This window comes from Terrapene carolina, unplaced genomic scaffold (genome assembly GCF_002925995.2).
Source record: "Terrapene carolina triunguis isolate 2854851 unplaced genomic scaffold, T_m_triunguis-2.0 Scaffold898, whole genome shotgun sequence".
NCBI classification, from domain to species: Eukaryota; Metazoa; Chordata; order Testudines; family Emydidae; genus Terrapene; species Terrapene triunguis.
In genome coordinates, this window is record NW_020665249.1 from 35,138 (window position 1) to 57,681 (window position 22,544).

The 22,544-nt window shown below is 49.4% G+C and overlaps 1 protein-coding gene across 1 annotated transcript; it reads left to right on the forward strand.

The window, feature by feature from the left end:
* Positions 1–1,397: 1,397 nt before the first annotated feature.
* On the forward strand, positions 1,398–5,724 carry LOC112116275 (C-X-C chemokine receptor type 3-2-like). The gene is made up of 2 exons (XM_024213656.1): positions 1,398–1,427; positions 4,657–5,724. The coding sequence occupies exons 1-2, from the start codon at positions 1,398–1,400 to the stop codon at positions 5,722–5,724; spliced, it is 1,098 nt and encodes a 365-aa protein (XP_024069424.1).
* The last annotated feature ends 16,820 nt before the right edge of the window (positions 5,725–22,544 follow it).

The window sequence follows — 22,544 nt, forward strand, 5'->3', positions numbered from 1 at the left end:
CGGAGTTCAGCTAGCACTGATTCGTCTCCCCATATGGCGAGCAGATCCCGTACCTCCCGTTAGGTCCATGCTGGAGTTCTTTTGCTATCCTGGGACTCCATCATGGTTACCTGTGCTGATGAGCTCTGCATGGTCACCTGTGCTCTCCACGCTGGGCAAATAGGAAATGAAATTCAAAAGTTCGCGGGGCTTTTCCTGTCTACCTGGTCAGTGCATCTGAGTTGAGAGTGCTGTCCAGAGCGGTCACAATGAAGCACTGTGGGATAGCTCCCGGAGGCCAATAAAGTCGAATTCCATCCACACTACCCCAAATCCGACCTGGAAAGGCAGGATTTCAGCGCTAATCCCCTCGTTGGAGGTGGACTAAAGAAACCAGTTTAAAGGGCCCATTAAGTCGAAAAAAAGGGCTTCGTCGTGTGGACGTGTCCAGGCTTAATTCGATTTAACGCTGCTAAATTCAACCTAAACTTGTAGTGTAGACCAGGCCTGAGGCAAAGCCAAGCCAGTTCAGTCAATGGTGAGTGATATTATACTGATGGCTCAGGAATTCCCGCTAGAGACCTCCAGTGGCAGCATGCTGCAAATCCCATTTTGGGACCTGCTCCCTTGCTATTGAATGATCATCAGTAAGGTCCAGTCTTTCCTTATGTGCCCTAAGGACAGCAATGTGGCCCATGCCTCTAGCTCCACAGCCCTGCAATGGAGGCGTCTGCCCCATTCAGACAAGAAAACAAACAACTGCTGGCAGCACATCAGAGACGCACATCATCAGGAATCACAGCTGCAGTTCCCATTGCCACCAGAGCAGCAGGGTTCCCAGAGTGCATCAAACTGCACAAGGGCTGCTTCTTGGGGAGAACAGGTTATGGCCTGTTGTTCAACGCATGCCACCTCAGGCACAGATGCCCCAGATCAAATCTTTCCTCCCCTCCACCTAGTACAGCCTTGCAAATTAAAGCTTTCCTGTCCCCCACCCCTTCCTCCAAAAATCTTATTGCCCAAGCAGACATCCTACTTCCAGTTTGGTGGAAAAACAGATTCCTTCATTAGAACAGTCATGGGGCAGCCAGGACTCTGGGAATCAACCTCACCCACATGGACCAGAGATTTAATCATTTACCAGACACACAGATGCTGGTGAAAGTTGTGGGGGACAGAAGGCATTCTCTAAAATCTTTGCAATAGCGGGGCTCTACTAGTCTGTACCCAGCCTCATGGTTCTGCCTATCTGTAGTTTCTTTCCCTGACACAAACAGTTCTTTCATCACCGGAAGCTTTTCTATTAGCTACAAGATTACTTGCTGGACAGTTCTGCTTTTTGCTACAGGTCTCACCTTTAGTTTCAGTGCATGATCAGGGAGGGTCTAGGCAGCAGCAGAATCAAGTCCATTGGAAACATGATCAGCACCACAGGTGATTATTACGAGGTAAGTGTCTTCCAGAGCTCAATTTACTGTCTATAAATTTGTTACAGGCTGTGGGTCTGTGACAGAAAGTACCCCGCGCCCATACCCTATACACTATTGTAATAATATTTGTACAAGGTATGGCTTGTAAGATATCATTTGAAAACTCATAATTTTCTGGTCACTATTGTCCTGATAAAACGTATGTGGCAACTTGGATGTGAAGTTATATGATTTCCCTGTATGATGTTATTAACATGTGTTCCAAACTGAGATTTATCTCAAACAAAGGAATGTGTGCTGTGCTTAATTTGCATATAAGCAGTAAACAGAGTCATCAAGCACAAAGGGAGACAAAGAGAGTTCAAACAGGGGGGGAAACCAGCAGAGAACATCCTTACATAAAGGCACGCTCTTCTGAATCTCATCTGGAAATGTTTTCCAAGAGGGGGGCTGACACTCTAAAAAGGTGGACAAACACCACAAAACACCTCCTCCTCCCTCTCTCTGTCCATTGATTCATTGCACAAGGGACAAAAGAAAAAGCCATTAAACAGAAGAAGGAGTCCTGGTCTAAGAAGTTTGGTCAGTAAGCAGGGCCGGCTCCAGGGTTTTGGCCGCCCCAAGCAGCCAAAACCAAAAAAAAAAATAAAAAAAGACGCGAACGCGATCTGCGGCGGCAATTCGGCGGGAGGTCCTTCACTCCCAGGCGGAGTGAGGGACCGTCCGCCGAATTGCCGCCGAATACCTGGAACTGCCGCCCCTGTTCCGAACGGCCACCCCAAGCACCTGCTTGAGAAGCTGGTGCCTGGAGCCGGCCCTGTCAGTAAGGGTGTTGAGGACACGTGGTGAGAAAAATTTTGCTTTGAATTTAACATAGTTTGTTACATGAGGCACCAGTTGCATTTTATCTTTATTTTTCTTGTAACCATTTCTGACTTTTATGCTTCATGACTTGTATTCACTTAAAATCTCTCTTTATAGTTAATAAATTTCTTTTACTGTTTTATCTAAGCCTGTGGCTGTAAATGGAAGTGTCTGAAGAACTCTGAAATAATATGCTGGCATATGATTATCTTAAAGAAATAACAGACTTAACATACTTGCATTGTCCAGGAGAGGGCTGGATTTCTAGAGGAAAATCTGGGAATGAGTTGGGATCTGGTTCTATAACCAAGGCTGGTGAGAGCCCAGGGGTGGCTGGCTGGCTGCAGCATGCACAGACATAGCTGGGAGTGACTTGCAGGCTGGAGTGTAAAGGGCATCCCAGGTCAGAGGGCAGGGGTGACACTGCTATTCATTGGTCTAAATTGTACAGGGTCACTGGTAGAAAGAATGCTGGAATCCCAATGTATCATTTCTGAACCAGGAGGGTTAAGGGCATTAGTAATGGCCATTCACCCAGGAAGTCAGACGGTGTCGTGGGGTCCATGGCCACGGAGGCCAGACTCTGACTGGGGGGGCCTTGTATTAGACACATTTCCCCAATGTGATATTTAACCTTTGGGGAATGCTAATTGGGCTGACCGGGAGTTCGGGGGCTGGCTTCCAGGTTACATTCTTCAAACCTGACCCTACTGTGTTTAATAGTAAGTGAAGGTGCGTTCCTGCTGCTTAGTGAATGAGACTGATCATTACTCATTTGAAGCTGATAAAGACGGCCTTCGGGCCTTGGAGGGTAAGGATAGGATACAGAGGGACCTAGACAAATTAGAGGATTGGGCCAAAAGAAATCTGATGAGGGTCAACAAGGACAAGTGCAGAGTCCTGCACTTAGGACAGAAGAATCCCATGCACTGCTACAGACTAGGGACCGAGTGGCTAGACAGCAGTTCTGCAGAAAGGACCTAGGGGTTACAGTGGACGAGAAGCTGGATATGAGTCAGCAGTGTGCCCTTATTGCCAAGAAGGCTAACGGCATTTTGGGCTGTATAAGTAGAGGCATTGCCAGCAGATCGAGGGAAGTGATCATTCCCCTCTATTCGACATTGGTGAGGCCTCATCTGGAGTACTGTGTCCAGTTTTGGGCCCCACACTACAAGAAGGATGTGGAAAAATTGGAAAGAGTCCAGCGGAGGGCACAAAAATGATTAGGGGGCTGGAGCACATGACTTATGAGGAGAGGCTGAGGGAACTGGGATTATTTAGTCTGCAGAAGAGAAGAATAAGGGGGGATTTGATAGCTGCTTTCAACTACCTGAAAGGGGGTTCTAAAGAGGATGGATCTAGACTGTTCTCAGTGGTAGCAGATGACAGAACAAAGAGTAATGGTCTCAAGTTGCAGTGGGGGACGTTTAGGTTGGATATTAGGAAAAACTTTTTCACTAGGAGGGTGGTGAAGCACTGGAATGGGTTACCTAGGGAGGTGGTGGAATCTCCTTCCTTAGAGGTTTTTAAGGTCAGGCTTGACAAAGCCCTGGCTGGGATGATTTAGTTGGGGATTGGACTAGATGACCTCCTGAGGTCCCTTCCAACCCTGATAGTCTATGATTTATGGCCCATCACTTACAGCCGGAATGAGAAGGCAACAGATGTGCACTGCAAAGCCAAAATGACAGTGCAAAGCTCCAGAGATGTTTTAAACAGGACAATAACTGAAACACACCGAGTTTTCACATTCAAAGCAGTAGGAACAAAGGGCAGATGTATCCTATAGGGGCCCTACCATAATACCAGCAGCATATGACCCATAGGTAAAACTTTCACCAACACCTGAGTGATTTAGGAACCGAAGTGCCATTTTCAAGGGTCTAAATCCTCACATCTCTTGAAAATGGGATTTAGGAGGCTAAGGAACTGAAACGTCTGAAACTTCTACCCATCATCCATTTCCATTTCTGTGGGTGTGGCCCCAACAGGGCCCATGCAGGGCCTCATTGTGCTGGGGGCTGTACAAGAGTCCCTGCCCCCAAATACTGAGGTAACAGATGGGGGAGGCCAAGGGAACAAGGAGACTATCATGATGTTTGATTGCTAATGCTGCCAGCTGCCCCCTTGCCACAACCAGGTCCAAATCATTATTATTCAGTCAACTCTCCACAGAGAGCCCCACCCCACATGGCTCAGCAAGGTTTGGCAGGTGATGTCACTGGTATGTCTGTCATTCCCCTCTAATTCCCCATTCCGGGTTATGCTGATGTCAGCACAGGTGCCCCTGCCTGGCACAGTCACAAAGGCTATGGATGGCATGTAAACTGGAGTCTCTCTCTGGCATCCCCGCTAAGCCCTCCTCTCTCTCTCTCCCTCCCAGGACTACGGCAGCTATCCTAACATCAGCGAGGACACTGCCCCCTGCAGGCTGGATGCGGTCGGCGAGTTTGGACAGTACTTCGTCCCCCCAGTCTTCACCCTGGTCTTTGTGGTGGGGCTGGCAGGGAATGGGCTGGTGCTGGTGGTGCTGGGGCGGCGACGATGCCCCTGGCACCTCGCTGACCGGTATCTCTTCCAGCTGGCGCTGGCTGACATACTGCTGGTGCTAGGGCTGCCCTTCTGGGCTACGCAGTTTGCCCATGGCTGGGTGTTTGGGGAGGTGCTCTGCAAATTGGTGGGGGCGCTGTCGGCAGTAAACAGCTACAGCAGCATCCTGCTTCTCGCTGGCATCAGCATCGACCGGTATCTGGCCATCGTGCACGCCGTGCAGCTGTACCGGCGCCTGCGAGCCCTGCACCTGCACCTGGCCTGCGCCCTCCTCTGGGCCATCTGCCTGGCCCTCTCTGTCCCGGAGCTGCACTTCCGCACCGTGCCCTTCCAGCCCCAGGGCCAGGCCTCCATCTGCCACCGGGGCTTCAAAGCCCATGAGGCCCAGGCCTGGCGGGTGGTGCTGCACCTCACCTCCTTCTTCCTAGGCTTCCTGTTGCCACTGCTGGTGATGCTCTTCTGCTATGGCCGCATTTTCTGCACACTGCATCGGGCACAGCTGCCGGCCAGGCCCCGCTCGCTGCGGCTGGTGTTGCTGCTGCTGGCAGTCTTCGTGCTTTGCTGGGCCCCCTTCCACGTCTTCCTGCTGCTGGACAGTCTGCAGCGTCTGGGCTACATTGGCCGCCACTGTGCCCTGGAGCGGGTGTTGGACTTCGGGCTGCTGGTGACCGAGGGGCTGGGCCTGCTGCACTGCTGCCTCAACCCCCTGGTCTATGCCGTCGCTGGCATCAAATTCCGCAGGGAGCTCTCCAAGCTGTGCTGGAAGGGCCAGCGCCACAGCCAGAGCTCGAGCCAAAGACAGATCCTCTCCACCCGGGAGCAGAGCCACCATAGAGGGGAAACGTCAGTGCACAGCACCCCAGAGTGGGACACAGACCATGGCTACTCAGTCATGCTGTGAGAGTGGCTGGGGACAGTGCGTGCCCTGCTCCAAAAGGCTGGGACAGGGCCTCTCTGCTCAGGATCATACCAATCTGCCTCGCTGCAGCACCCCTGTACAGCACGGGGGCCAGACTTGGGCCTCTGCGCAACAATGCAAAGCTCAACTAGGCTCGCACCCTATTACACATCCTCCCACACTCCAGCAACCCAGTTCCATCCAGCAGGGGGCAGTGGGACTAGCATGCCCGTCCCCAGCCAGCACAACACAGCAGCAGTGACCATAGGCCATGGCTTGCTACCAAGCTGAAGATACAGACTCTGCTATGCTGGAGCCAATGGTGCTGGAACAATTTTTAGAGTGAGCATTCGCAGGCTGACTCTGAGCAGTCTGGGGCAGGGACTGCCCTGTCACCACCCAGCCAGGCTTCTCGACCCTACTGCAAAGCACATGATGATAAAGAGCTCTGCAGCCACCAAGGCCTTGTATGAATACATGGGCATCAGGGTTCCCAGTCTGTGCTCATCCCATGTCGGCATCTCAGACTGGCCAGTTCCCAGGTCCTTTAGCAGCCAGGGGAGTTTGGCCCAGCGAGCAGGTCTGGGGGAGCCGCTGCAGCTGCAAGACGTGTCTGTACCTGAACACATTAGTTATGCTGGGGAGCAACGCCTACAGCATCAGCCATAGACTCTGCACCCCACGGGAGCTCCATCGTGTCCCTCTGAAACAAGACCAGAATCCTCCCTCTCCCAGCCCAGATCTTATGTAGTAGTAGGATTTTATGTTTGTATTTTGTATAATTTAGAATGAAGGATAAAGAATAATAATGTAGCATGCATTAAATGTATTGATGTATGATTTGACCATATCCTGCCAGCCACCCGTTCTGAAAGCAGAAAGGAATGGCCTAGTGGGCCATTGGTAAAGATGCATCAGCCAGAATCTTGTGTCTGACGCTAATTTTCAAGGCAGTGACAGACCTTTAGGGTCACCACCTTGTTGTAGGTTTAGCATTTTTGAAATAAGTAAGAGAATGTCAACTGTTGAGAATAGCACACTTCCACCTTAATTGAATTGGCTCGTTAGCACTGACCCCCCACTTGGTAAGGCAACTCCCATCTTTTCATGTGCTGTGTATTTATACCTCTGTATTTTCCACCCTATGCATCTGATGAAGTGGGTTTTAGCCCACGAAAGCTGATGCCCAAATAAATTTGTTAGTCTCTAAGGTGCCACAAGGACTCGTCGTTTTTGCTGATACAGACTAACATGGCTACCCCTCTGAAACCTTTTAAGACAGAGTCTTTGAGCTGCTGATGGCTTTGGATCCAAAAGCAAGCCGGAAAGTTTCTGTGTTGATGCAAATTACCTAACTGATAGAGGAAGGAGAGAACAGCCCATAAATGGCAGCACAAAGGAGCCGCAGATAAAGGACAGACCTGGTCAGCAAACAAACTACCTGAAACCAAAAGGCTCAAATTATGACCCTCCATAGGAAGGTGGAAAAAGGAGTCAAACCTAAGAATAAGAGAGGGATAAGGTTATTTTATATATATCCCACTCTTATTGTGACACAATATATATATTGTGACAAAGTTCCTCCTCTATCTTGGTGGGTCCTGCGCTTATTGGCAGATTTTCTTGCCTCAGAGATTCACCATGTGGGTTGGGGAACAGCCCAGAGACCTTCCCCTCTGGAAGAACCCACAGTCCAGGTCAATTGGGAGGTTTGGGGGGAACCCGGGCCTGCCCTCTACTCCGGGTTCCAGCCCAGGGCCCTGTGGACTGCAGCTGTCTATAGTGCCTCCTGTAACAGCTCCATGACAGCTACAACTCCCTGGGCTACTTCCCCATGGCCTCCTCCAAACACCTTCCTTATTCTCACCACAGGACCTTCCTCCTGGTGTCTGATAACGCTTGTGCTCCTCAGTCCTCCAGCAGCACACCCTCTCACTCTCAGCTCCTTGCACCTCTTGCTCCCAGCTCCTCACACTCACACCACAAACTGAAGTGAGCTCCTTTTAAAACCCAGGTGCCCTGATTAGTCTGCCTTAATTGATTCTAGCAGCTTCTTCTTAATTGGCTCCAGGTGTCCTAATTAGCCTGCCTGCCTTAACTGGTTCTAGCAGGTTCCTGATTACTCTAGTGCAGCCCCTGCTCTGGTCACTCAGGGAACAGAAAACTACTCATCCAGTGACCAGTATATTTGCCTTCTACCAGACTCCTGTACCCCACTGGTCTGGGTCTGTCACAATACATACATACATACATACACACACACACTTTTTTTTGTGTATGCAGTGCTGCAATCTAAAGATAGGTACAAAAGGGGTCTGCTTATATGCATGACATCCCTACTTTTTAATTCACCAAAACCCCAAGGATAGAATTAAGTTAAAAAGCCTATGCAAAAAATTTCAAGAGAACATTGAACACACTGGCCTCAAAAACAAATTGTCAAAATAAAAAACATGGTACACCTCTACCCCGATATAATGTGACCCGATACAACACGAATTCGGATATAATGCGGTAAAGCAGCGCTCCGGGGGGGGAGGGGCTGCACACTCTGGCGGATCAAAGCAAGTTCGATATAACGCGGTTTCATCTATAACGCGGTAAGATTTTTTGGGTCCTGAGGACAGCGTTATATCGGGGTAGAGGTGTATAACAAGATACTTTTAATAGATTTGATGTTAATATTAAACATTGGGATAAACTTAATGTTAATAAGTACCTCTGTAACAATGTATAGTGTGTATGATTTTTGGAAAAACCTTTAAGGTCATATGGTAATGATGCTTCTCAGCTATTACCTGTGAATAAACTTAAAGCTTAGCACAGCAGAAAAAATGTTGCAACTTGGTCTGCTGTATAAGAAGAAAAACTGAGGTACACCACCTCATGAATGTAATAACTGAACAGTGAGATAATTTCCCCTCAACCCTTAAAGGCTAAAAACCATTGAAACCTGGCCTCCCTAGAGAACAAAAGCACAAGAAAGTATGGGGGTAATTCCTCTGTTTTGCCTGCAATCAGCAAGGATATTTGTAAAAGGAAGGGATATTTTAAGCAATAATCTTCCACCCCAAAAGGGGTAGAAAAATGTTCTTTTTGTCTTTCAGAACTTCAGGAAAAGCTGGTACCATCCGAAGAGCAACCCAGAATGCCAAGAATCTACTTTTGCGACAAAAATTGTGTTTTGTGTTTTATGTTTTGTTTTGTGTTGTTTGTCTTGTTGCTAGCATTGTTGTGTATTGTGTTACACACAAAAAACCCTACTGCATTAGGCAGAAAAAGATTAATAAGCATTTTAACTGTATTTACAGAGACCAATGTTGCAGAAGGGCGGAGGTCAAGGAATGCCAGTCTGTTAACAGGGAAACATCCTCAGGTAGCAGACACCATATTAGGAGGGATTGGTTTTGGAGCAGCGATTATGAATACTGTAGACCTGGAGGAAATTAAGAATAAGTTAAGTTCCTTGTCACAACTGCAAGATAGTCTCATTCACAAGCAGGCAGATACTACTGTGGACTTGGTACAGATAGGTCTGGGAAACCTAAAAGCAACATGGAATATATGGCAGTGGTTGAACACCACCTCCTGGCTGCTATATAAACAACAGATAGAATTAGGGAATAAAACTGCCTTGGCCATAGGATGTACTGAGATGCAAATTCTTCGTTTAGCGTCACTTGAATATGAAATGCTTTGGGTACTTTCTGGGAACATTAGGGTATTAACACATCTTTTAAAGCAACGGAAGAGGTCCTTGTTCGACACCTACAAATATGAATGGATGCAATATGTTTCCAGCATGTTTAAGCCTGATTGGCTATTAGGTGAAATTATTGTTAAAACTGCTCACCGACAGTCTGTGGAGACAGAAACATGGAAAGTGAGTCCGCTCCCAAAATTGATAATGGGATCCTTTTGGCTACCCCGGGTTATGGGTCAGTGGACTGGGTAAGAGGAGAAATTATTGGATACCCGAGGGTGTATGGAGTGGAGCCCTCAGAACTGGGTGTGCTTGTTCCTAACGGTCACCACAGAACCATGTAGTAGGGATACAACATTGGGAACATGTGTGTGGGACGAACTAGAAAATGTGACGCGTGTTTTGTACAACAGACAATGTGTATGTGTTACATGATGGGAAACAGTATTTTGGGAAGATGCAAGTATCAGCCAACCCCCAGTGGATGAATGTAGATGTAATGCCAGCATATTATATGCTAGCAATCACACGTACTATTTACCAAAGATAGAAAAAGCACAGAGCACTATAACTGCTACCCTGGTTAATCTCTCTGTTACCCTTGGTCTGGATTGGCACGATTTAACTGATCACTTGTCAGAAACAAAGGTGACTCGGTTTTTACAACAGACACAGAGAGATATAGGGAAGTGTGTGATTCAAATATTACATGCAAATGGAGACATGCTAAAAATTGCTAGGTCTGAAAAAGAAATGACAGCCTATCACTGGTATGACGTTTTTACAGGCTGGTCCCCAACCCCTTAGGGCATATTGTCTATCATGTTTCACCCATTGCTAGTTGTGTTATTATCGTCCTGTGTTTGCTTGCTAGGAATGTGTTGTATGTGGTGTTGGACAAAAAAATGTTTGTTAAATTACAACCACAAGCTCAAATGGCCTCTCAGTATATTGCTATGAAACAGCTGTATAAAATATGACCCACTCAAGAATTGTTCTTGAGGGGTCAAAAGAGGAATATGTAGTAGTAGGATTTTATGTTTGTATTTTGTATAATTTAGGCTAAAGAATAATAATGTAACATGCATGAAATGTATTGATGTATGATTTGACCATATCCTGCCAGCCACCCTTTCTGAAAGCAGAAAGGAATGGCCTAGTGTGCCATTGGTAAAGATACAACAGCCAGAATCTTGTGTCTGAAGCAGATTTCAAGTCAGTGACAGACCTTTAGCATCACCACTTTGTTGTAGGTTTAGCATTTTTGAAATAAGTAAAAGAATGCAATGATTGTTTTCTTTTGCATTGCAACTTGATGTTCCTGTTCAAATGCTTTGTATAAATAAATCCTGTTTTGTGTGTGAACGAGGAATGTGTGTGTTAGAAGATAAGTGTGAAGGCCATCATCGGACCAGATGTTCTAGGGAGGAATCGAGGACGGACGTAAAGGCGCCAGGAGATTGCAACACGCCCCTATTGAGATGTCAGAGGAGGGCAGATTGACGACTCTAAAAGATGTGGCAGGCACCCATCAATGGGGACAAGATAGCTGTGATCGAAACCAGCATGGGGTAACTCCCTGACCCTGAGAGACTGATGAAAGAACAAGATAAGGGATGAGAAGAACAATCTAAGAAAACAAGCACTCCTCAAATGGCAATTGATTACAGCATGACGGTGCAAAACTCATTGGGACTTCAGGAGGTAATCTAGTCCAACCCCCGGCTCAAAGCAGGACCAATTCCCAACTAAATCATCCCAGCCAGGGCTTTGTCAAGCTGGGCCTTAAAAACCTCTAAGGAAGGAGATTCCACCACCTCCCTAGGTAACCCATTCCAGTGCTTCACCACCCTCCTAGTGAAAAAGTTTTTCCTAATATCCAACCTAAACCTCCCCCACTGCAACTTGAGACCATTACTCCTTGTTCTGTCATCTGCTACCACTGAGAACAGTCTAGATCCATCCTCTTTGGAACCCCCCTTCAGGTAGTTGAAAGAAGCTATCAAATCCCCCCTCATTCTTCTCTTCTGCAGACTAAACAATCCCAGTTCCTTCAGCCTCTCCTCATAAGTCATGTGCTCCAGCCCCCTAATCAGTTTTGTTGACCTCCGCTGGACTCTTTCCAATTTTTCCACATCCTTCTTGTAGTGTGAGGCCCAAAACTGGACACAGTACTCCAGATGAGGCCTCACCAATGTCGAATAGAGGGGAATGATCACATCCCTCGATCTGCTGGCAATGCCTCTACTTATACAGCCCAAAATGCTGTTAACCTTCTTGGCAACAAGGGCACACTGTTGACTCATAATAAACTATATAATCACTATATAAACAGGTTGCTTTGCCATGAAACTTTGGGTTCGTCCTGCCAAGACTTCCCCAGAGCATCGTGTCATGACCGACAGAACCCGGGTCCTCTCTATCCGTGATCAACCTAGCTGGCCACTAGATTGATCTGGACTCTGGACTGGTAACTATAACATCGACTGGCAGGACAATGTGTGCGTGTGATTGAATGCATATGCTAATTGTTGTATCTCCAATAATCACGGCATATTGCCTTTTCCCCTGAAAAAGATCCCGTGTGCTTCTTATAAGCGTAACACTCATCTACACCCCACCCGGACCACCCACCGGGCTCTCTGCCTCCTAGCCCCTTCCACTGCAGCCTCTCTCCAACCCCTGTCTCCTCTCTTCCCTCCATCTCCCAGGGCCTCAAAGATCCAAAGGCAGGCTTGGCGCAGGCCGAGGGTCAGGGAGATTTTCTGGCTTCAGAGAGGCCTGGTAGGTTGAGATTCTTGGATGGAGAAACTCCCATCGTGAACCCTGGCACAGTACCCCCTCCAGCAGGTCCCAGGTAACCAGCCAGCTGCCACATGCCCTGATCCTGGGATGAGACAGCTGAGGGTTACATCCCCCTGCGCTCTCATGCACCGCTATGGAGTTAGAGCCACTGCTCACTGCCTTAGGGGACATGGTGACAATCGGCCTCAGAATGCTAGAGGGGTGTGGAATGTCCCATAGCCAGGGGAGAAGGAGGCCAGAATGGGGCTTGCCTGAGAGCCGGTGAATAATGGGGGAAAGTGCAGGAGAGCAAGAAAATACCCAGAATGAGAGTACGATGCAGCTCTGCATCCTGCTGCATAGCTACCTCGTAGTAAATGAACACAGCAGCCCAAAGCTGGGGGTGGGAAAGAGATGGCGGGGGGGGGTTTGCAACCAAGACTGGGATGGAGCTAGACAGTCCAAGAGCCAAAAACCGAGGGATTTAGAGGCACCAATAAAAACCCCACAATCATCCACAGAATGCATGTAAAACAGCAACACCTTCCAATAGCCCCTCTCCTCACACCCACCACGGTGAGCACAGGCCCACCCTGCCGCCTGTGGAACAACCGCCCCTTCCACACATACCCCCAGCCATCACAGACACTACCGGCCCCCCCTGCCACCTCACCCCCCAGCGATGCTGATGGGGCTCATGGAGCTAGGGCAGCAGGAGAGCACGCTCAGCAGGTAGCAGACCCAGTGAGGCACCCACAAATCCAGCACCTTTGCCCCTCATGCCCTGGTGAGAGCATGGCTCCCTTCAGCAGTGATTGCCTCTTGTTCAGTGCTCAAGAGCCGGCCCAGGAATCGGCTGCTCACAGCCCAATAAACAAGCACCAGGGAGCTGGGTTAAGCACCAGGATTAGTAACTGCCCCTCAGCACTAAACAGAGGGAGCCCTTGTGCAAACAGCACATGTGGAAAAGCTCTAGAGATAGGCCATGAACCAGGCCTCTCCATGCTGAGCAATGGCTCCTTGGCATCTATTTTTATAACCAAGGTTGTGGCCCTTTCCCAGGCTCACAGCAGCAACCTGCAGCCAGCCCAAGGGAGCTACAGAGCTCTGCATCAACTCATACATACACCTGCCCCACCCCATGACAGGCAAAGCCACAGAGATCTCCAAGCTGACACACAACAGCAGCTGCAATGCAGGAAAGCACAGTGTGTTACCAATAACACGGCCTGGCCTACAGATGGCACCGATGAGCATCCCGTCCATCACACCACACGATCCAGTTACCCTACTTCCCCATCCCTCCCCATGACCTCCTGAACCTCCCATCCCTCCCACCCATCTACCTATTCCCCCCTCCACATCCCCCCAATCTACCTATCTCCCCCATCACCTCCATCCCCATTCCCCCCACCAATCTGCCTATCCCTCCCTCATCCCCCAGCATAAGAACGGCCATACTGGGTCAGACCAAAGGGCCATCCAGCCCAATATCCTGTCTACCGACAGTGGCCAATGCCAGGTGCCCCAGAGGGAGTGAACCTAACAGGTAATGATCAACCCCCCCATCTCTTCTCACCAATCTACCTATCCCCTCCCTCGTCCCCCAGCCCCATCCCATCCCACCAATCTACCTATGTAGTAGTAGGATTTTATGTTTGTATGATTTAGAATGAAGGATAAAGAATGAGATAATAATGTAGCATGTATTAAATATATTGATGTATGATTTGACCATATCTTGCTGGCCACCCCTTTTGAATAGCAGAAAGGATTGGCCTAATGTGCCATTGGTAGAGATGCATCAGCCAGAATTTCTTTGTGTCTGGGATGATTTCAAGGCAGTGACAGACCTTTAGGGTCACCACTTTGTTGTACGTTTAGCATTTTAGAATAAGTAAAAGAATGCCATGATTGTTTCCTGTTCAAAATGCTCTGTTTAAATCAATTCTGTTGTGTGTGTGAATGAGGAATGTGTGCGTTAAGAGATAAGTGTGAAGGCTATCGCTGAACCAGATGTGCTAGGGAAGAACCGAAGACAGACGTGAGGGCGCCAGTAGGCTGCAACACACCCCTATAGAAATGTCAGAGGAGGCCAGATTGATGACTCTAAAGATGAGACAGGCACCTATCAATGGGGACAAGATAGCTGTGATCAAAAGCAGCATGGGGTAACTCCCCGAGAGACTTGATGAAAAGACAAAATAAAGGATGAGAAGAACAATTTAAGAAAACAAGCACTCGTCAAACAACAATTGATTACAGCATGACAGTGCAAAACTCATTGGTCCCAATGAAGGAAGATCACTATATAAACAGGTTGCCTTGCCATGAAACTTTGGGTTCGTCCTGCCAAGACTTCCCCGGAGCATTGTGTCATGACCGACGAAACCCGGCTCCTCCCTACCCGTTAGGGTTAGGGCAGACAATCGTTTCGCGCCATTTTTCAGTGCACACACCATACCAGGCAAGCATGGAGCCCGCTCAGCTCAACGCAGCAGTCATGAACACTGTAAACACCTCGCGCATTATCGTGTAGTTTATGCTGAACCAGAACCTGGAAAACCAGGCAAGGAGGAGCCGGCGACGGCAGCGTGGCGACAAGAGTGATGAGGACATGGACACAGAATTCTCTCAAAGTGCGGGCCCCGGCGCTTTGGAGATCATGTTGTTAATGGGGCAGGTTCTAGCTGTGGAACGCTGATTCTGGGCCCGGGAAACAAGCACAGACTGGTGGGACCGCATAGTGTTGCGGGTGAGGGACAATTCCCAGTGGCTGCGAAATTTTCGCATGCATAAGGGCACTTTCATGGAACTTTGTGACTTGCTTTCCCCTGCCCTGAAGCACAAGAATACCAAGATGAGAGCAGCCCTCACAGTTGAGAAGCAAGTGGCGATAGCCCTGTGGAAGCTTGCAACACCAGACAGCAACCAGTCAGTCAGGAATCAATTTGGAGTGGGCAAATCTACTGTGGGGGCTGCTATGATGCAAGTAGCCAAAGCAATCACTGAGCTGCTGCTACGAAAGGTGGTGACTCTGGGAAATGTGCAGGTCATAGTAGATGGCTTTGCTGCAATGGGATTCCCTAACTGTGGTGGGGCAATAGATGGAACCCATATCCCTATCTTGGCACCGGAACAACAGGGCAGCCAGTACATAAACCGCAAGGGGTACTTTTCAATGCTGCTGCAAGCACTGGTGGATCACAAGGGACGTTTCACCAACATCAACATGGGATGGCCAGGAAGGGTTCATGATGCTCGCGTCTTCAGGAACATTAATCTGTTTAAACGGCTGCAGCAAGGGATTTACTTCCCAGACCAGAAAATAACTGTTGGGGATGTTGAAATGCCTATAGTTATCCTTGGGGACCCAGCCTACCCCTTAATGCCATGGCTCATGAAGCCGTACACAGGCAGCCTGGACAGGAGTCAGGAGCTGTTCAACTATAGGCTTAGCAAGTGCAGAATAGTGGTAGAATGTGCCTTTGGACGTTTAAAAGCGCGCTGGTGCAGTTTACTGACTTGGTTAGACCTCAGCGAAACCAATATCCCCATTGTTATTGCCGCTTGCTGTGTGCTCCACAATATCTGTGAGAGTAAGGGGAAGATGTTTATGGCGGGGTGGGAGGTTGAGGCAAATCGCCTGGCCGCTGATTATGCACAGCCAGACACCAGGGCAGTTAGAAGAGCACAGCAGGGCTTTGAAAACCAGTTTCATGACTGGCCAGGCTACTGTGTGAAAGTTCTGTTTGTTTATCCTTGATGAAAACCCGCCCCCTTGGTTCACTCTACTTCCCTGTAAGCCAACCACCCTCCCCCCCCCCCTTTGATCACCGCTTGCAGAGGCAATAAAGTCATTGTTGTTTCAAATTCATGCATTCTTTATTACTTCATCACACAAATGGGGGGATAACTGCCAAGGTAGCCCAGGAGGGCTGGGGGAGGAGGGAAGCACCGGGTGGGGTGGTGGAGGAGGGAAGGACAAGGCCACACTGCACTTCAAAACTTATTGAATGCCAGCCTTTTGTTGCTTGGGCAGTCCTTTGGGGTGGAGTGGTTGGGTGCCCGGAGGCCCCCCCACTGCATTCTTGAGCATCTGGGTGAGGAGGCTATGGAGCTTGGGGAGGAGTGCGGGCGGTTACACAGGGGCTGCAGTGGCGGTCTGAGCTCCTGCTGCCTTTCCTACACCTCAACAATATGCCAGAGAATATCAGTTTGATCTTCTAGTAGCCTCAGCATTGCATCCTGCCTCCTCTCATCACGCTGATGCCACCTATCATCTCGATCCCGCCACATGTCCTCGCGTTCATTTACTACTTTCCTGCACTCTGACAGTGTCTGCCTCCATGCATTCTGCTGGGCTCTTTCAGTGTGGGAGGACTGCGTGAGCTCAGAGAACATTTCATCACGAGTGTGGTTTTTTCACCTTCTAATCTTAGCCAGCCTCCGGGACACAGATGATACAGGGAGCGTTGAAACATTTGCAGCTGCGGGAGGAAAAAAAGGGAGAGTAGTATTTAAAAAGACACATTTTAGAGAACAATGCGTAGCCTCTTTCACGGTTAACCAAGCTGTTAACATTACATGGTTTCAAACAGCAGTGCCCTCATTTCCCATACCAAGCACCCATTGGGTCGGCCATTTAAAAGGAGGGGCTGTGGTTTTCGGGTTAATGTGCAGCACAAACTCAACTAACCTCCCCCACACACATACACCCTATTCTCTTGGATGATCGCTTCACCCCTCCCTCCACCGCGTGGAGCACAGTGGGGATGATTTCTGTTCAGCCACAGGCAAACAGCCCAGCAGGAACAGCCACCTCTGAATGTCCCCTTAATAAAATTCCCCTATTTCAACCAGGTGACCATGAATGATATCACTCGCTGGAGGATAACACAGAGAGATAAAGAACGGATGTTGCTTGAATGCCAGCAAACACCGGGACCCAGGGCCGGCTCTAGGTTTTTTGCCGCCCCAAGCAAAAAAATGTTTGGCTGCCCCCCACCCCACCCCTGGGCTACCCCCCGCATCCCCCTGCCACCCCAGCCCTGGGCTCTCCCCCCACCTGCATCCCCTGCTGCCCCAGCTCTGGGCTCCCCCCTTCCCCCCCACCAGTGCTCCCCCACCCACACACCTCCTGCCGCCCCAGCCCTGGGCTCTCCCCCTTCCACCCACACCCCCTGCCGCCCCAGTCCTGGGCTCTCCCCTGCCAACTGTACCCTCCTTCCACCCCAGCCCTGGGTCACTGGTAACTCGCTCCCAGGGATGGTCATTGCGCAGGAATTTTAAATGTGCACAGAACACAGACAGGATTGGTTCCCATATGGTTACAGAACTCTAGTAAAGTGGAACAATTTTCAGCTTGTCTGATTGGAGGATATCTGGATGCATATTATAAGACTGTCCTCCATAAATGAGGAAAAGTTGAGGTGCCTTTATTATTCTTTTGTTCCACTCTTTGTTTCTATGGGGAATTTGCCAATGAAATATCACTGTCTTCCTTTTAAACAAATAAAATTAAAAAAAAAAAAAAGCAATGGCTGTTGAAAATAGCAATTCCAGTCCTAATAACCACTGGGAAGCATTTCTTGCTCAATTTTATCCTACTTTTTCTACAGCAAGTTACAGTGGATCAGTATATTTGATTTGGGAGAAATGAAGTAACAGCTGCCCGAATTGAGCTTGAGCACTCCTGAATTTTGAGGTGTTCAAATCTGGAAGGCAGGTGCTAGATTCCCTTTCTGAATATTAGCTAAATCTGGAAAGGAAAAGTCATTTTCTGCTTCCATGGCTCAGATGTGGAAATCCTCCTACGTGCCTGGTTCTGTATCTAAAGCTGCCCAGGTCCAGAGCCTCCCCTCCCTTACTTTTCATTTTAAATTCTAGTGGGATCCATGTACCTCCCTTGCTAGGCTTCAGACAGAGAGGGGCACTGTCCATTTAGTCCACTCAATTCTTTCTTTGGGGGCTGCAAGGTGAGGTCACACCAGTATCCCTAATCCAGTCTGGGGATGTCTTCAGAAGGGGATAGCTGGGCCAAAGCCTTCTACTCCTTGGGCACACTTGTTCCCCGTTCCCAGGGCCACCCCGCTCTAGCAGTGAGCTCTCCATTCACAGCAAGCTGCAGCATGAGGTTTCAGCTACCTCACTCCCTCCACCTCCCTCTCCTGTTGGTAGTGGCCAAGGGAATGCTGGGAAATGTAGTTCTTTCCCTGCTCCAGGGCTGGCTGTATAGCCAGGGAGCTAACGAAGGAACTACAGCTCCCAGGGCCCCCTGTTGGTTCTCAGCTCCCAGGGCCCCCTGTTGGTTCTCAGCTCCCAGGGCCCTCTGTTGGTTCTCAGCTCCCATGCTGGATCCCTGCCGCCCCTGCAAATAGGCTGCCCCAAGCACCTGCTTGCTTTGCTGGTGCCTAGAGCCGCCCCTGCCGGGACCATACGCTGCCATGCTTTGTTATGCAATGATTCCAGACTACGTGCTACTGGCCTGGCATGGTAAAGTGTCCTACCATGGAGGACGGAATAAGGCTGCCCTCCCCAGAAACCTTTTGCAAAGGCTTTGGGAGTACATCCAGGAGAGCTTCATGGAGATGTCCCTGGAGGATTTGCGTTCCATCCCCATACACGTTAACAGACTTTTCCAGTAGCTGTACTGGCCGCGAATCCATCCCAAGTCTTCATGGCAAATTAATCATTAAACATGCTTGCTTTTAAACCATGTACAATATTTACAAAGGTACACTCACCAGAGGTCCCTTCTCCGCCTTCAAGGTCCGTGAGCCCGCCTTGGGTGGGTTGGGAGGGTACTGGGTCCAGGGTGATAAACAGTTCCTGGCTGTCGGGGAAAACGTTTTCTCCGCTTGCATGCTGTGTGCTATCTTCCTCATCCCCAAAATCCGCATCCCTGTTGCATGAGAATCCACACAGGGCTGGGGTAGTTGTAGGGGCACACCCTAGAATGGCATGCAGCTCATCATAGAAGCAGCATGTCTGGGGCTCTGACCCGGAGCGGCCGTTTGCCTCTCTGGTTCTTTGGTAGGCTTGCCTGAGCTCCTTAAGTTTCACGTGGCACTGCTACGGGTCCCTGTTATAGCCTCTGTCCTTCATGCGCTTGGAGATTTTTTTCAAATATTTGGGCATTTCGTCTTTTGGAACAGAGTTCTGATAGCATGGATTTGTCTCCCCAAACAGCGATCAGATCCAGTACCTCCCGTTCGGTCCATGCTGGAGCTCTTTTGCAATTCTGGGACTGAATGGTCACCTGTGCTGATCAGCTCGCCATGCTGGCCAAACAGCAAATTAAATTCAAAAGTTTGCAGGGCTTTTCCTGTCTACCTGGCCAGTGCATTGGAGTTGAGAGTGCTGTCCAGAGCAGTCACAATGGAGCACTCTGGGATAGCTCCCGGAGGCCAATACCGTCGAATTGTGTCCACACTACCCCAAATTCGACCCAGCAAGGTCGATTTCAGCGCTACTCCCCTCGTCGGGGAGGAGTACCGAAATCGATTTTAAGAGTCCTTTAAGTCAACAAAAAGGGCTTCGTCATGTGGATGGGTGCAGGATTAAATCGATCTAATGCTGCTAAATTCGACCTAAACTCGTAGTGTAGACCAGGGGTTAATGTAGCCCATCAGTTTATGCATGAAGGAGTGGAAGGGACTTTAAGAAGGCTACAGTAAGTAGCAGAATGGGAGTGTATGGAAGATGATGTTAAAACATGGATGCGAAATTGTGCGCGGTGCGCTCAGGACAAGGCTCATCCTCCGCACTGGCAACCCAGGAAGCACCAACAAAGGCTTGGGCCGTGGCACAGGGTTCAAATTGATTTTATTGATAAATTGCCAAGGAGTAAGGAAGGATTCGAGTATTTCTTGGTGATAATTGATTCCTTTTCAGGATGGGTGGAGGCATTTCCTACTAAAGATAATAGCCCCAGGGTAGTGGCCAAAACGTTTTTTAATGAGGTAGTATGTAGATATGGCACCCCCGAAATAACAGATTCTGACAATGGGGGAGCCTTTGTAGGAATTTTTTTTTTTTTAACGACAATGATATAAGCCTTGGGAATTAAACAAAAGCTCCATATACCATACCGGCCTCAGTCCTCAGGCCAAGTAGAGCGCATCAACTGCACTATTAAGGAAGCGCTCCAGAAGGTAGTAAATCACACAGGGAAAGACTGGCTGGATAAACTGCCTCTGATTTCGGCTGCTATCTGCAGCAGTCATAGACCAAGGACTAAAATTCAACCCTTCCAAATTCTGTTTGGACATCCAATGAGCATAATAATTGATCCTAGTTACCTGGTACAGGGTCAAGAAGAGAGGTCTAATATAAACCAGCATGATTATTTTCAATGGCTCAAACAGTTACAAGAAGATAAAACCACCCTCCAATATAGGGTTAATCAGGCCATCAAACACATGAACAACAAAATTCAGAAACAAAGGCACACAAAGGCAGCCCTGTGGGAAACAGGGGACCAAGTCATGTACCTTAAAATGGGAAAAAGGGACCACTCACTGGAATCAAAGTGGATAGGCTCTTACTCCATAGTGGACCACCTGAGACCACTGGTATACCGCACTGAAAAAGATGGAAACCTGAAATGGTTACATGTTTCACAAATTAAACGGTTTACATAAATAATGACGTTTGGATTCTTTGCAGAAAAGGACATCCCGGAACCTGAGCACGAGGTGCTGCTTAACCACCACAATTTTAATCCACAGAGAATGAGACTCCAGTGTAAGGCCTGGCTTTACCTACTTCTGGGAACTTTTAGTTGGTGTCAGGTGACACCTTCTGCCCGGGAAACTGGACAAAGGCTAGAGGAGGAGCCAGGGTGTGTGGCTAGGTGAGACTGCAGGAAAGGGTTTCAGTTTTGGAGCTGGCTGGGGAAATGGAGGGAGGTCCAGCATCGGGGTCTGAGCCCCTGCCCCCCAAAAATGGACCAGACTGAGAGGTCCTGGTTTCTGTACCTACACGCTCTGTTTTGGACTGTGTTCCTGTCATCTAATAAACCTTTTGTTTTACTGGCTGGCTGAGAGTCTCGGTGATTGCAGGAAGTGGGGGGGTGCAGGGCCCTGACTCCCCCACACTCCGTGACAACTGGTGGCAGAAGTGGGATGTACTGCACCCTGTGGATGGCGCTTCCTGCAGTAAGTGACTGGGGAGCAGTAAAACAAAGGGCGATTAACGAGGACCAGGTGTGCTGAAGGCTCAGAGAGGGGCGGTTTCAGAGGGGGTGTGGTCGGAGAAGCTACGCTTAACCCTTAGGAGGGTGTGACCAGCGAGAAAGACTGTTGCAGTAATGGGGTCCCCCTGGAGACCACGGTGACCGATTTCAGGGGTGGAGGAGTCGGTGGCTTGACCCTGGGAAAGAGGTGGTGACCTGGATAAGGGCTGGCACAGTAGGGGTTCTTCCTGGAAACCATGGGGAGCTGAGAGCACACAGGCCTGCCAGTCCACAGCCACTTGGGAACAACGGGAAGATGTATAACTATCGCCTTAAGAGCGACCTGGTCGAGCTGTGCAAGCAGAGAGGGCTGCACATTGGAAAGCTCACCAAAGAACAGCTGATTGCCCAGATGGAGGAGGAGGATCGCTCGGAGGAGCCGATCCCCGTCTGAGGGAAGCAGCCCGACAGATGCAGCGCGGGCACCGTTGTCTGGCTGGCTGAGAGTGGTCAGACTGCTGCTGAGGGCATTCTGACGCCCCTACTACCTATGGCTAGGGGAGGGGCTGGAAGGAGCCCAGCGAACACTAAGGGCACCCTGACCTCTGCATCCAGCAAGGGATCCTCACGGCAGAGCTCCCCATCGCTGGAGCTGAGGTGGCTGGAACGGGAGAAGGAGATAAAACTTAGAGCTGGAGGAGTGGGAGAGAGAACGGCAGCATGAACTGGAGTTGGCGAGGCTGAGGAGCAGACAGCCCCCTGCTGCGGTGAGTGAGGGGGGGCCCAGGACTGCATGGAGCTTTGATAAGTGCATCCTGTCCCAGTTTAAGGAAGGGGAGGACATAGATGAATTCCTGATTGCCTTTGAGAAGGCCTGCGAGCTGCACAGGGTTGACCCTGCAGACGGGCTCCGGTTTCTCACCCCCTTACTGGACCCCAAAGCCGTAGGGATGTACAGCCGAATGGAAGGGGACTATGAACTGTTCAAAAAGGCCCTGCTACGCAAGTTTGGGCTGACTCCCGAGGCATACTGGAGCAACTGTATGAACAATGCCCATCTGACCTGAGGACATGGTTGGTGAACAAAAAGCCAGAGGACCTGCAGAGCGCAGGGCAGCTGACTGATGAGTTTGTGGACAGCCGGTCAGGGGGTGGAAA

What these genes read in the sequence shown, in the direction of transcription:
- LOC112116275 (XM_024213656.1), top strand. Translation starts at nt 1,398, where the DNA reads ATGATCAGCACCACAGGTGATTATTACGAG. An exon ending in CCACAGGTGATTATTACGAG is followed by an intron (nt 1,428 to 4,656) that starts GTAAGTGTCTTC and finishes TCTCCCTCCCAG; the next exon opens with GACTACGGCAGCTATCCTAA.